The 14,996-nt window shown below is 39.0% G+C and overlaps 1 protein-coding gene across 1 annotated transcript in view; it reads left to right on the top strand.

The window, feature by feature from the left end:
• Positions 1–13,196, top strand: part of LOC139168388 (lipase member M-like) — a 29,716-nt gene extending 16,520 nt beyond the window's left edge. Inside the window, exons 6-9 of the mRNA XM_070753966.1 lie at positions 5,680–5,829; positions 5,932–6,003; positions 10,735–10,800; positions 12,963–13,196. Coding sequence (XP_070610067.1) covers positions 5,680–5,829; positions 5,932–6,003; positions 10,735–10,800; positions 12,963–13,196 — 522 coding nt within the window. The remainder of the gene's footprint in view (positions 1–5,679; positions 5,830–5,931; positions 6,004–10,734; positions 10,801–12,962) is intronic.
• The last annotated feature ends 1,800 nt before the right edge of the window (positions 13,197–14,996 follow it).

The raw sequence follows: 14,996 nt of genomic DNA, 5'->3' as shown, positions 1-14,996 counted from the left end.
TCCTTACTACCTCTTCCTGATCTAATAATTCTAATTTATGTTTAATTAGCTCAATTTGTTGTCTTGTGGTTTGGTTTCCCGGGTCATCCTGAGATTCTTTTTCTAATTTTTTCAGTTTGCATATAAATTCATTTTTACATTGTCTTTTTTCTTTATTTTTTCTGGATGTATAGGCTATTGTTAATCCTCTCTGGTATGCCTTAGCTGTGTCCCATAAATTCTGCAAATAAGTTTCTTGGTTATTATTTTCTTTAAGAAATAACTCCATTTCTTTTTTTAATCCAATCTATATATTTTTGATAATTGCGAGTTCAGCATCCATCTTTTATTTTTTCTACCTTCACCTTTCCACAAAATTTTTATAGGGTTGGGATCTGCCCATTCGTTAATATCTATTTTGATCTGATTAATTATATTTTCTACTTTACTATTAGCCCAAACCATATCTATTCTCGACCAGCTCTGGTGGGCATTGGAGTAAAATGTATATTCTCTCTTAGCTTTGTTTCTTATTCTCCAACAGTCTCTCAGATTTAATTCTTCACACATTTGGTGGAATGTTTTCGGAAGCACTTTTGGTTTTTTATATAAATTTTTATTAACACTTTTATAGTCTTTAATAGCATCAATTATACCATTGAAATCCCCAATTACACAAATATCCTCAACTTCCAGTTCTACCAATTTCTGATATAATTTACAAAAAAAAGCTTTATGCTTTTTGTTTGGCACATATATGACTACTGATGTAACTTGTACATTGAAAATTGAAACTGAAATTATTAATATTCTTCCTTTTTTATCAGCATAAATTTTGGGGGCATCTAGTTCTTTTTTCACATATACTGCAATCCCTCTTTTTTATTGTGCGATAAGGCTGTAAATACTCTTTCTAATTTCTTATTTTCTAGCTGTTTTTCATTTTGTTGTGGGATGTGCACTTCTTGTAAACAAATAATGTTCAAGTTTTGTTTGCTAAATATTCATTTTCTTTTGACATATGAATTTAAACCATTTACATTAATTGAAAGTAGATTGACCGTACTTTCCATGCCCACTTAGTTTTGTATTTGTCTTCTATTTATTCTATTTTCTTTCTGCGCTCTAGTGAGCATTCTTTCTTGTTCCTGTTCTTTATCTTTGGATGTTCCTTCTTTTCCACAGTGTAAGTCTATTAAGGGTTATTCTTCTTGGCTTTTACTTTCTACCATAAATTCATCAAAAAATCCCCGTGCCATTAATTCATTGTCTATTTTGATCTTTTTTCCTTTCCACGTAATAAGCATTCCTTCTGGGACTAACCATCTGAAAAGAATTCTTCTTTTATTTAGTTGTTCTGCCAATGGGCAATACCCTCTTTGGTTGTCCCTTAGTCTTTTTGGTATTTGTTTAAGGATTCTGATTTCTTTCCCTTTGTACAGTACTGTTTTATCTTTTGTAATTTTTTAATATTTCATTTTTAATCTCTTTTTTGGTGCACCTTATATGTACTTCTCTGGGCAATTTGTGTTTCCGGGCATAATTAGTGTGCACCCTGTAAATTTCATCTAATCCATTTGCAGTTTCTTGCTTATCTTTTTTGTAGAATGTTAGCTATCATTTCCATCACTATCTCTGCTAGATTCACATTTTTATCTTCTACTACATTTTGAAATCTGATATAAAACTATCTATCTATCTCTAAATTAATTATTGATTCTTCCAACTCTTTATTAATATGCATAAATTTCTGATCTATTATATCCACTTTTTTCATTTTGACCTGTTCTTTTCTCAATTTGCTCTATCCTTTTTTCATTTTTCTCTAAAATTTGATGGATTATTTCTATTTTATTATCCATTCTCTGCATATCTTTCCTCATTATCTCATGATTTCTGTCTATCTTCTCCTGAAGTTTCAGCATTGTTTCCTCAATTGCCAGTAATGTTTCTTGTGTTGTTAGTGAAGTATTACTTGTTTTCTCAGACGCTAACATGCCAGTTATTGATCTTTGAGTTGAGGGTGAGCCTGTTGGTAAAGTTGGGTTAGAGGATGTTTTTTTGGACAAATTTCTGGTATGTTGACATTTTAATTGCTTTAACTACTTTGCTCCACTCTACCATGCAATTTCCCTCAAAGTTTCCCCTTTCCCCTTTCAGAAGGTAAAATAGATGATGATAATAATAATAATAATAAAACTATATTACTTTATATTATTATACGGAGAGGAGCGGCATACAAATCTAATAAATAAAATAAATTAAATAATTATTGGTTATTGTTAATTGTTATTAAGACTAACATATAAATTGAGGTACTATGATAGTATAATAATAAATGAACTTAAATCAGAATCTATCTTAATCTATATTATTAATTATCAATATATCAATCAATCAATCAATCACTAAGTATAGTATTTAAATATCTAAAGCCTAAGAATAACTAACAGTCAAAAATCCTAGATATCAAATGAATAAGCAAATGACTAGCTATAATCAAAAGATATAAAGAATATAATTCAAAGGTTTTTTAGGGACAAATATCTTAATAATTCTTAGAATATAGAGATCAAAGTTCAAAAGTAAGATATGGAGAAAATTAGAGAAGAAAGCATTTCCCAAATCCCTTTAACAGTTATACGTAGATAGAACCAGATTGGATCAAATTCATTTGCAAAGTTATCAATCAATCAATTTTCAGTGTTCAGTATGTTCACTCAATGATCAATAGTCAGTAATGTTCAATAATCAGTGATTTGAATTGATTTTATATCATTTAATGATTCTTAGTCCAGAATAAATACTCAGTCTTTCAAGTTCCAGATTCCTTTAATAACCAAAGAGAAAGGGAAAAACAAAGTACTCTGCCGCTGTCTTTACCGTCTTTTCATTTGACTCACAGCTTTCTCTGATACAGTTTGAAGTTTTCTCTGTCAGTTGTTAATCACCGCTTCTCCCCACGCTGCTGTGTTTTTTCTTTCTTTCTTCCTCTCTCTTTGAAGTTAACTGTCACCTCTTTTTCTCTCACATGCACTGTTTTATTCAGATGGCACCGCTCTTTCCCTCTAACTCATCTCCAACTCGTCTCCTTTTCCAGTTGACTCGTCTCCCTCAGATTCCTTCCTTTTCCAGTCGTCTCATCTCCCTCAGGTTCCTTCCGCTTTCATGGACTCTGTTCCCAGCATCTTAAAGGGCCAGCCTTCTCTCAAACTCTCAGATTCTATCAACACAATCTCCACTTCCGATCAATCCACCACCACAATCAAATCAATTGGTCAGTTGGATCAATAAAGTCATTCAGAGTAAACAGCTAGCAACCCATTTAGATCACAGTCTCCCTTTCCTTCCCTTTCTTATAAATATTTGGTTCTTTCAAAGATCTTTTGGTTTAGTGTTTTCACAGTTCGCATGCTACCTTTCTGCATTTCCTTTCTCCTTCACTCCCCCTACCGCCGGGTAGCCGCTATTTAAATTTTATGGCTCCTTTTACACTGTCACACTTGGTATTTTATCTCTTATCTATCCACTCAAATAGTTCATTTAATTACTGTATCGGGTCACTTCTTAATCGTAGAATCAGAATTGTATTATATCTTTTCTCTCTTCCTCTGTTGCAATGGGCTGTCACAGCACTACCATCGCCATGTTGACAGGCATCTCTCCTGCATTGGAGTTTGTGAGGCTCTCCTTTCTTTACGAGGGGGGATTGCCTTTCACCACAGCACTCGAAAGTACCCTCACTCCTTCACCCACTCCTCCAGTGTGGATGTGCCAAAAATCTGGCCTCCAAATACCAGGATCCAGGTCTAGGAGAGCGGAGCTTTGCTCTCCCATGCCTGCTCGCTGCGGCTCTGCCCTGGAATTCCTGTCAACTCTTTTCATGTCACTATAAATCCCAGTAAGATCATCAAACTGTTTTTTCTTTCAATCCCTTCTTCTTCAATCTTGGTTTTTTGTTGCTCAATTGTATTCTCTTTTACCACCCTTCTCTCCTACTTCTTGCTTTGTACATTCCAGCAAGTTTTTTGATTTTTTAATCAACTTTTAAAGTTCCACCCACATTTTTTAACATCTCAAATAATTCTTCATGTATCCAAATCTCCATATTGCCAATTTAACAGACTTTTAAACTTTTCATATTACATCATATTTAATTAGTACTTAGGGTCCATATAGTCTCTTTTTATTTTCACCTTCTAATATATTCAATTCAAATATTAATCCAAACCAAACCAATTCCAAAATTTGTGCCTTCCACAGCCATAGAAAACCAAAGCCAAACAGTATAGGCAAAAAAAACACTCCTTAAAAGTTCCCAAAGTAAATTTATCTTTTTACAGTGAAGGTCAGATTACACAGCTTTGCCTTTTCTTTTAGATTCCAGAAAGTGTTGCAATATTTTCTTCTCTCCAGCAGATGGCTTTCTCCAATCCACAAATCAGCTGTTTGTCAAAGCTGACAAAAATCCACGCCAAAAACGAGAAGTTTTTCTCCCAAATTTCTTTCTTTTATTATTTTATATTTCTCCAATTGCAATGTAACAAAAACATTTTTCTTGGGCTTTAATAATTTAATCTCCACTTTCTTCTATACAATTTCCAAGTGCCAATTAGCTGCTATTTTCAGCTTGGGAAATTCTTTAAAATCCAATTTTGAAATTCCCTTTTACCTGTGACTTGGCCACACTCTCAACCAGTTTCAGCACTCTGTCCAAACGCTGCTCCTGCACATATACTTCATCCGGTTGCCCAGCTTTATAACAGTCATTCAAAAATGGCCACCACTCCCACCACTGATCCAGAGAGCTGTCTCTGACTGATCAAGGAACTTGCCTGCTCCTCTTTGGTCATCTGAGATGTCTCTCCATCTTCACTGTCCCTTCAGGACAGTTCCGTCTGAAGACCCCATGATAACAGTTTGTCAGAAAGGAGGGTGAAAACGGCCTCTTGTGGGCACTGGAGGACTCCAGAGGTTGGAAACAGGCCCATTTCCAGATTTCTGGTAGAAGCCTCCAGAAGGGTGAAAATGGCCTCCCCAAGGCTCTGAATGCTCTCTAATGGCTAGAAACAGGCCTGTTTCCAGACTTCCTGTATTTCTGATAGGCCCGTTTTTCACCCTCCTAAGGCTCCAGAGGCTTTCCTCAAGCCTCCAGGAGGGCGAAAACCAGAACCCACCTGGAGGTCAGAAACGGGCCCATTTCTGGACTTCTGGGAGGCCCATTTTTCACCGTCCCAGAGCCTCTGCTTGGGCCCTGCACTTAGCTGGCATCTAAAGTGTGGAGACTCCTGGGTGGGGTGGGGGCAGGATGTCGGCCAGTCCTTGGAACAACCAGTTTGGCAAAACAGATTAAGGCAGAAGAAGCATTTTAGTAACTTTCCACAGAACGCAGATAGGGGAGAAGAAAATAGTTGTAGTTTGTAAATAGCTGGGATGTGCATGAATACAGCATATCAACAGGGTACATGACAGTTTTGCTTTTTACTCTTGATGAACAAATTGTCCCAAAGTCTTTTCTGAGTATGTGCAATGTATGAATCAGTCTTCTACAGAGGAAAAGGATGAAGTGGTAGATCATTTGAACTTCAAAGGATATAATTTTAGTATAGCATTTTGAAAGCAAACTTGGAATATATAAATTTGAAAGGACAGAGTAAGTTCAAAGGCATTGACAATTGATTTGAATTGTTTTATTTATAGGCTACATTAGGCAGAAAAGAAATCTGCTTGATACCTAATCACATAACACGAGTATTGGCCGCTAAGTTTTGTTACATGAATTTATGGAGAAAAACGTGTGCAAATATTTTATTGTCCGGTGGTGGAATTAGTGAAAATAATGTAAATATGGTAAGTTTATTGCACATTTTAAAACAAACTACTTTATTTTAGATAGTGACATAAATGTACAAATTAAATGAAAATGTGTTTTTTAAAAATATTCTTCCTCAGAGTCGCCTGGATGTCATTGTATCACATTTATATGGATGTACATCAACAAAAACTCTCTTACATTGGAAGCAGGTAAAAAGTCTGAAATGTAAAACTACAAATGTAAATTTTACTAATTTGGATTAGCAAATGCTCTCTTTGATCTCTGTTTTCATAATAAATGTTTCTTTTTCAAATAAAATTAAAGTATCAATTTCCCATTAATTAAAAAAGAATTTCTTCTTTGTCCTCTCCATTAACTTTTCTGAATATTGATTTGTTTATACCAGTGTTTCCCAACCTTTTTTCTCTCTTCCTCCCTTTTGGACTATTTCTCTCTCCCTCCCTCTTTCTCTCTCTTTATTTATTATTATTTATTTATTTATTATTTGGATTTGTATGCCGCCCCTCTCCGAAAACTCGGGGCGGCTTCCTTCCTTCCTTCCTTCTCTTCTTTCTCTCTCTCCATCCTTCTTTTCTTTCTCTCTTCTTTCCTCTCTTTTTTGCTCTCTTTCTCTCTCCCTTCTTCCCTCCCTCTATGTCTTTCTCTCTCCCTCCTTCCCCCCTCTCTTGCTCTCTCTCTTGCTTTCTTTCTCTCTCTTTCTCTCTCTCTCTCTGCCCCTCTTTCTCTGTCTCTCTTGCTATCTCTTTCTCTCTCTCTGTCTCTCTTGCTATCTCTCTCTTTCTCTGTCTCTCTTGCTATCTCTCTTTCTTTTTCTTTCTCTTTCTCATACACCACGTCGCAGCAACAGCATTGGGCAGTAGGCTTGGGGTGGCGGCAGGGTGGTCAGCTGTGAGGCGGAGCTCCGGAACGGAGACACCGACGGTGGCGGCTGGACATGTTGCTAGATGCCATACATGCTGGCGTTGCGCTGGGCATGGGCATGGGGCTGGAGCCTCCGTCCCGGCCCAGCCAGCAGGTAAGTGCCAGCCACGCAATGCCAGCATGTACAGCGTACAGCAACATGTCCAGCTGCCGCCATCGGTGCCTTCGTTCCAGAGCTCTGCCTCACAGCTGACCACCCTGCTGCCGCCCCACAGCTACTGCCCAGTGCTGCTGCTGTCACTGCCCTCCCGCTACCTCTGCCCTCCCACCGGGCCCCAAAGCTCACCTGCTGCCGCCGCCAGGGAAGCTCCAGCCGGGTGGGGAGCTGCAGCTGCCGGAAAACTTGGAAGGCGCAAAGAAGGAAGCTCAGCTTCCAGTCTCACAACTTTTTGCTCTTCGCACTCTCAGCAAAAAATTGCAAGACCAGAAGCTGAGCTTCCTTTTTCGCAGCATGATCATGTCTCGCGGCACACCGGTTGGGAAACACTGATTTATACCATTATTTATAGAGCCTACACCAGGGCTGTCAAACTTGCAGCCCACAACTGAATTTATCTTGCGCTGGCCATATTCACTCCCATTTTTAGTGAAGCAGAAAAAATGTCACAATAGGTTACATAATGATGCCATGACAATGTGAGTTTGACACCCCTGGCCTATACCCAAAGGACTAAGGCAGTTTTCAGGACAAACAACCATTAAAATCTATCAGCTAATCTAATCTATCACTGGGACAGTCCAAGAATTTGCAAGCATTTCAGTGCTCATTGTTTCATGGTATTCTGAAGGGCAGGGCACTGATTGAGAAAATATGTGGGCAAACGTTCAATATCCTCCACTGAGTAGGAACACTTCTTCTCTCAAGGATCGTGTGAATTTGGAGTTGGCAAATCAGCCTGGCAAAGAAGCACCACAACATAGGTGCCATTTCTCTGTTAATTGTATTTACACTAGTGATTAAACAAGCTGCTATATTTTGAATCAATTGAAACTTTTCACTTCTCTTCAAAACAGAGGTGGGTTCCAGCAAATTCTGACCAGTTCTGGAGATTTTGAGTAGTTCAGAGAACGAGTATATACCACCTCTGACTGCCCCTTCCCCCAGCTATTCTCTACCTCACAAGTCCTAGCTGATAAGGAGGAAATGGGGATTGTGCATTAACCTTCCCCTGGAATGGGAAAGGAATGGAGCTTTTGCAGTATCCTTCTACTGCCATGCCCACTAAATCACGCCCACCAAGCCATGCCCACTGAACTGGTAGTAGAAATGTTTGAATCCCACCACTGCTTCAAAGGTAAAATGACCAGATTTTAAGATTGGGAAAGAGGGACACCACTGAGTGGGGGAAGGGGAGTGCTACAAAAAGTTTAGCCAAAAAAATTAGCAAAAAAATATTTCTCTCTCTCTCCCTCCCTCTTTCTTTCTTTCTCTCTTCCTCCCTTCCTTTCTCTTTTTACTCTCTCTTTCTCTCTCTCTTCCTTCCTCCTTCTCTCTTTCTTTCCATCTCCCTCCTTCCCTCCCTCTTTCCCTTTCTTTCTCTCTTCCTTCCTGTCCTTTTCTCTCTCTCTCTTTCTTCCTCGCTTTCTCTTTCTCTCTCCCTCTCTGTCTCTTGCTCTCTATCTCCCTTTCTCTCTCTTACTGTCTCTCTCATTCTCTCCCCCTCTTTCTCTCTCTCCCCTGCTCTCTCTCTCTTTTTCACTTTCTCTTTCTCATTCTCTCTTTCTCTCTCCCCCTCTCTCTTTCTCTCTCCCTCTGTCTCTTGCTCTCTCTCTCTTTCTCTCTGTCTCTTGCTCTCTCTCTTGCTTTCTCTCTCTTTCACTATCGCTTTCTTTCTGTCCCCCTCTCTCTTGCTCTCTCTCTCTGTTTCTCACTCTCTTGTTCTCTCTCTTTTTCTCTCTCCCTCTTGCTCTCTTTCTCTCTCCCTCTTGCTTTCTCTCTCTTTCTCTCTCCCTCTTTCTCTCTCTCTCTTTCTCTCTCTCTCTTTTTCTCTTTCACTCTCTCTCTCTTTGTGTCTCCCTCCCTCCCTCTCTCTCTTTTTTAAAAATAGTCCACATGTCAGTCCAGTTCTCCAGTATGGATAGCATGCTGCTTAGGCTGCCATAGCAAATTCGCAACCGATATAATGAACGGGCGGGCAGGAGGTGGGGACCTCTTTTTTCTTTCCAGCTATTTCAGCCTGGGGAAGGAATTGAGGTGGGGGTGGGGTCGGAAGCATTTCCACCCCCTCCTCAAATTAACAGCAAGGTCCCAGGCACCCCAGGCCTGGGTGGGGAGAGGGAGAGAGAGCGAGAGCTGGCCAAGAAGCCAGAATTCTTGGCCGGGGAGGCAGGGAGCCTCGGCCTCACCACAAACAACAAAGGTGACCCCTCCCCAAATTCTTCCTGTCATTTTGACTCAGCTGAGCCTTGCCCGCTGCCCCCTCCCTTAAACCTTCCTGGGCTGCAAAGGGAGAGAAAGGATGGAAAGACTCCTGAGGCAAACGACCACCCACCCACCAATCTCTCTCTCTCTCTCTCTCCATCAATGACAGAGCGGGGTCAGTCTCTCTCTCCACTCGTGGCACTTGGGGCGAAGGCCCGTCGGGAAGGAAAAATGCTGGGCTGAGACAGAACTACTTTTATTTGTGGGGCGAGCTGGTGCTTGGAAAGAGCAGACGGGTTTTCCCGCCTGGCGTAAACACTGCTCGGTCCGTCTGGCTATTGGAAGAAGAGGGGGCAAATGCCTCAGCTGTGCTTCCCTTTCCTTTTCCTTCGCTTTGCTGTCCCTGCTAGCGTAAGGTGACCAGACGTCCTGCTTTTTAAAAATCAGGACTTTTTAAAAATGCCGCAGGACGCGGAACAAATTCCTCAAAAGTGAGACTATCCCACCAAAAACGGGACATCTGGTCACCTTATATCAAAGGCAAAGTATCTTTCATTGGCTGCTTGTCAGGTACAAATGTTATGCCTCCAAATCAGGAAAGACATATATCTTAGTTCTTCCAAGCAGAGTTCTTTATTATTCTACACTTATGGACATAATCTTGCCTAATTGAAGCACCCTACTGTCCACATCTAGCATATCATCTGAGAACTGTTAGGGAGGAACTTCTTCTTTTTCAGAAAATATCTGGATTGATTCGCTTCTTATTCTTCCGGAATACACTCCTTCCCTCCTCGTAATCCAGTTTACTATATTCCACCACAACATGGGAGTAAATTATTCACACTAATACATCTCAGTTCTTCAAATGGCACATTAGACAGACCTCTGGTAGTTTCCACATGTTATTTGTGATAGAATACTGTTGAGATTCCCAGAAAGGAGGGAGTGCATTCCAGATGAGCAAAAGACTGAACAGTTTGTGTGGGAGGAAGAAAGTCTTTTACAGCCACAAAGCTATAATCATAGTTCCCTCTAAGCTGAGCAGTGAGCAATCGCTCACTTAAAAATCATCATCAACTCAGAGTTTTTCAAACCTGCCCAGAAGCCGAGAGGGAAAAAGTGAGAGGGAAAGAGTGCCGCCCAGTCCCGAAGGGACTGCCGCTCAGACACTATACTTTTCCGCCCACACCAAAAAAAAATTAGAGGGGACATTGGCTATAATTGGCCGCATTATGACAAGTTGAAGAAAACTGCGCCCTTGAAAAATTAGGGACTCTGAAGGATGGAAGATGACAGGAAGGCCTGGAGGAACATTGTCTATGGGTCGAGATGAGTCAGACATGACTTTGCAACTAACAAGAACAAGAACAACCAACTGTTGGCTTTTTATTAGGGAACTTAATATTCCCATCTCTCTCAAAAAAAAACCCAAAACAACCCCAGGTTAGAAAAGTTATTTTGTTCCAGAATTACTCCCTCACCTTTTATTCTGTGTATCTTTGGATCTTAACTTATTCTAAAGGATTATATAAATAAATTATTTTAATGGGAAGCTTTAGAAAATGGCATTTTTTAAAATGTAAAATAATAATTTACAAAGTGGTTTTAGAGACTTGTGTCTTGTCCTTTTCAGGTGTCTGAAACTGGCCAGTTTAAAGAATTTGACTATGGTTCCAAGAATATGGAAATATACAATCAGGTAGAAAAAGATTTTTTTTTTCAAATGAAAGTATTGCAGATAAATAATAATGGAGATAAAGTGATTACAAATTTACTATTTTTGTTTTTTGTTTTTACATAATACCATTATATTTAACATGTCATCCTGGATTCATCTATTTTCATCAAAGGCAAGATTGTCAATTTCTTTATCAATGAATGCTGTGCTATCAAGCATATAACTGCCAGAAAATTCAGAAAAGAATATATGATCCTGTAGTAGAAGACCACAATAATATAACCCACCAAGAAGAGGCAGTTAAACTATTCTCCAAAGCACCTGAGGGTAGGACAAGAAGCAATGGGTGGAAACTAATTAAGGAGAGAAGCAACCAAGAATTTAGGAGAAATTTCCTGACATAATAATTAATCCTTTGAACAACTTATCCCCAGAAGTGGTAAATACTCCAACACTGGAAAATTTTAAGAAGAGATTGAGTAACCATTCATCTGACATGGTACAGGAATCCCAACCTGAGCATTGAGGTTGGACTAGAAGTCCTCCAAGATCCCCTCCAACTCTGTTATTCTATTCTAGTATTTTGCATATTTGATGAGACCAGTGATAGTACTTCTAGTGAACAAAGTATTGGATCTCTCTTAAACTACATGGAAATGTTCTTTTAGGAGCAATTGTATTAAGACAATTAGAGATAATGGATAAAGCTTAAAGATAAAGGTTTCCCTTGCATATATGGGCTAGTTGCTCCTGACTCTAGGGGGCAGTGATCATCTCCGTTTCAAAGCCGAAGAGCCAGAACTGTCTGATGAAATCTCTGTGGTCATGTGTCCAGCATAACTAAGTGCCAAAGGTGTACGGAACGCAGTTACCATTCTCACTAAAGATGGTCCCTATTTTTTTAGTTGCATTTTTACATCCTTTCAAACTGCTAGATTGGTAGAAGCTGGGACCAGTAATGGGAGCTCACCCTGTGTTATGCATCACTAGGGATTCGAACCACCAACCTTTCTGATCAACAAGCTCAGTATCTTAGCTCAGTATCTTAGCCACTGAGCCACCACACCCCTTGTATAAAGCTTACTGTGCTAATAATTTAAACAAGCATTTTTTTCCAGATTTATATGGGATTATAGTTGAATAGAGGGGACGTAGAAGGGTATGTAGGTAGATTGCTCAAAAATGTATAACTATCTACTAAACTACGAAAATATCGAAGAAATAGTTAAACCTAATATGATAGCTTGGATGACCAACTTTGGCTATGTGATTCAACTGGAAGACTGGGAAAAACTATGGTCAGTAAACTACAAGATGACGCTATCAACACCATATAAAGAAAATCTCTATAAAATGTTTTTCCGATGGCACTATGCACCAGCGCGCTTAGCCAAAATAAATGTGAATGTAAGCAACAAATGTTGGAAGTGCAAAAAAGAGGTAGGAACATACTACCACATTTGGTGGCGATGTAAGGAAGCAAAAAAAATTTGGACCCAAATTCAGACATGGATGGAAGAAATATTGGATTATGAACTTGAGATAAAACCAGAAATGTACTTATTAGGAATAATTAGAGGCAAACATAGTAAAGAAAATTATTACTTAATAAATCATATACTCACAGCTGCAAGATTAGCATTTGCACAAGTATGGAAGCAAGAAAAGACCCCAAACGAAGAAATGATGATTAAAAAAATATTAGACTGCGCCAAATTTAGCAAATTAACATACGAGATACAAAACCAACAAAATAAGGACTATTACTGAGTGTGGGAGAAATTATACAACTGGGTGGAAATTAAGAAAAATGTACAGTAAACAGAATTGTAAAAGATAAATTTTGTATGGTACATATAAATTGTAAATGTTTAATGTTGTTTGTATGATGTTTAAATGTTTGTATGTTAAATAAAATCGTTATAAAATTTAAAAAAAATAGAAGATTTGTTATGAAATGGAATAGTGATAGCCACATAGCATAAGACAGACAACAAAAGTGAACAATATTAACAACTATCCTAAAAGATTAGTCAGTGTCCTTAGTGCTGTTCTAGACCATGGGAAGTAGCAAAGCTGAATGATTCAAACCATGAGATATTAAAGGACAATATTATAATAATACCTGTAGCAATATTTAGTTGTTATGAGATTTAATAAAACTTTTCTCCTCTTTTCTTTAGACAACCCCTCCTTTTTATGATATAAGAAACATGAATATCTCAACCTTTATGTGGAGTGGTGAAAAAGATATGATTTCAACACTAAAGGATGTTGAACAATTTCTCCCTCTTCTGAGTAACTTGATCTCCCACAAAATAATTCCTCGCTGGATGCATTACGATTATCTTTTCGGTCTTGATGCACGTCAAAAATTGTATGATGAACTTATTGACATAATTCACAATTTCCCATAAGCTGGGGATCGTCTAGTCAGTAAATCAGAGGCAAACATGGCACACTCTACAATGGTTTTTTAACAGAAGAAATGCTTCACTCTAAAGCAGAAGTGTCTAATTCTTTCATTAGATGATTTTTTTAAAGAAAAAACCCTTTAAAAACGCTTAATGTAGATGCCTTGAAAGAATGAAACCCTGGGATTCTAAACTTTGGGAAGACTCACAAGGTAAAAAGTGTTAAGTAATAAGAGAATGATGACACCAAACTGTAAGAGCTGAACCAAGATTCTCACAATTCAAGACTTTCCTTTTTTCTAGTTTTAGTTGCAAAACACACACACACAGACCCCCGCCCAAAAGCCACCAGTGTTCAAGAGAATACTCATCTCCAATGACCTCAGTCCTAGAGCCCACTGCAACAACATTGCCAAAAAGGCTTTAAGAGTTGTTAACCTAATATTTGCAGCGTCTTCTCTGGTAATATTGAACTGCTAACAAGAGCTTACAAAATATTTGTCAGGCCAATCCTAGAATACAGCTCGCCTGTATGGAACCCACATTGCATATCTGACATCAACACAATTGAGAGAGTCCAGAAATATTTCACAAGAAGAGTCATGTCACTCTTCTTCTCACAACAAAATACCTTACTCCACCAGACCTTAATTCTTTGATTAGACAACTTACAATTGGAAGGTTCTGACTCAACTATAGTTCATAAAATCATATACCTACATGTCCTACCTGTTAGCAACTATTTCACCTTCAACCGCAACAACACACGAGCACGAAATAGATTTTAACTCAATGTCAACCGCTCCAAACTAGACTGCAGAAAATACGACTTCAGCAATAGAGTAATCAACGCCTGCAATAGACTAATCAACGCCTGCAACGCCTGGAATGCACTACCTGACTGTGGTTTCTACTCCTAACCTTAAAACCTTTAACCTTAGACTATCTACAATTGACTTCTCCCCCTTTCTAAGAGGTCTGTAAGGGGCGTGCATAAGCACACCATTGTGCCTACCATCCCTGTCCTACTGTCCTATTGTCTTCTATTATTACTTTTTATCAGTACTTGTCTAATGTTTTATTTGTACAAATTACCATCCTAGAATTGTTTGACAAATAAAAAAATAAATAAAAATGAATAGAATGTGTTAAAGAAACCCCTCAAAATGGTAGCTGTGGAAAGATGACCTAAGCCTTGGCCCCATTGTGTTGGCCTTGTGTGCATTTCTAAAGGGGTGGGTGTTTTGAATTATTGCTGGAACCGCCATCTTTGACTTTTTCTAACATAGTAATGTTAGTAAAGATTACAGTTAACAATAAAACATAATGCCATCTAGAAAAGAAGGAAAAGAACATTAGAAGGTGCAGAAAAGAAAAAGAGAAAAAAATAGGAATACAGTAAAGAAAAAGTAAAGAAATATATAAGAAAATGACTTTCCACTTCATCACAAACATGTCTGTGATGAAGTAATGTGTACAGTGATCCCTCGGTTAGCGCGGGGGTTACGTTCCAAGACCTCCCGCGCTAACCGATTTCCGCGTTATATTGGATGCGGAAGTAAAAACACCATCTGCGCATGTGCGCCATTTTTTTCATGGCCGCACATGCGCAGATGGTGGAGTTTGCGTGTGGGTGGCGGGGAAGACCAAGGGAAAGTTCCTTCAGCCGCCCAACAGCTGATCTGCTCCGCAGCGCGGAAGCAGCGAGGAGCCGAAGATGGGGTTTCCCCGTTGCCGCGCTGCAGAGCGGATCAGGTGTTGGGCGGCTGAAGGAACCTTCCCTTGGTCTTCCCGCCAGCATTC

This window comes from Erythrolamprus reginae, chromosome 5, assembly GCF_031021105.1.
Source record: "Erythrolamprus reginae isolate rEryReg1 chromosome 5, rEryReg1.hap1, whole genome shotgun sequence".
Lineage (NCBI taxonomy): Eukaryota > Metazoa > Chordata > Lepidosauria > Squamata > Dipsadidae > Erythrolamprus > Erythrolamprus reginae.
The sequence above is the reverse complement of the archived record's forward strand: the minus strand, read 5'-3'. Positions and strand labels throughout refer to the sequence as shown.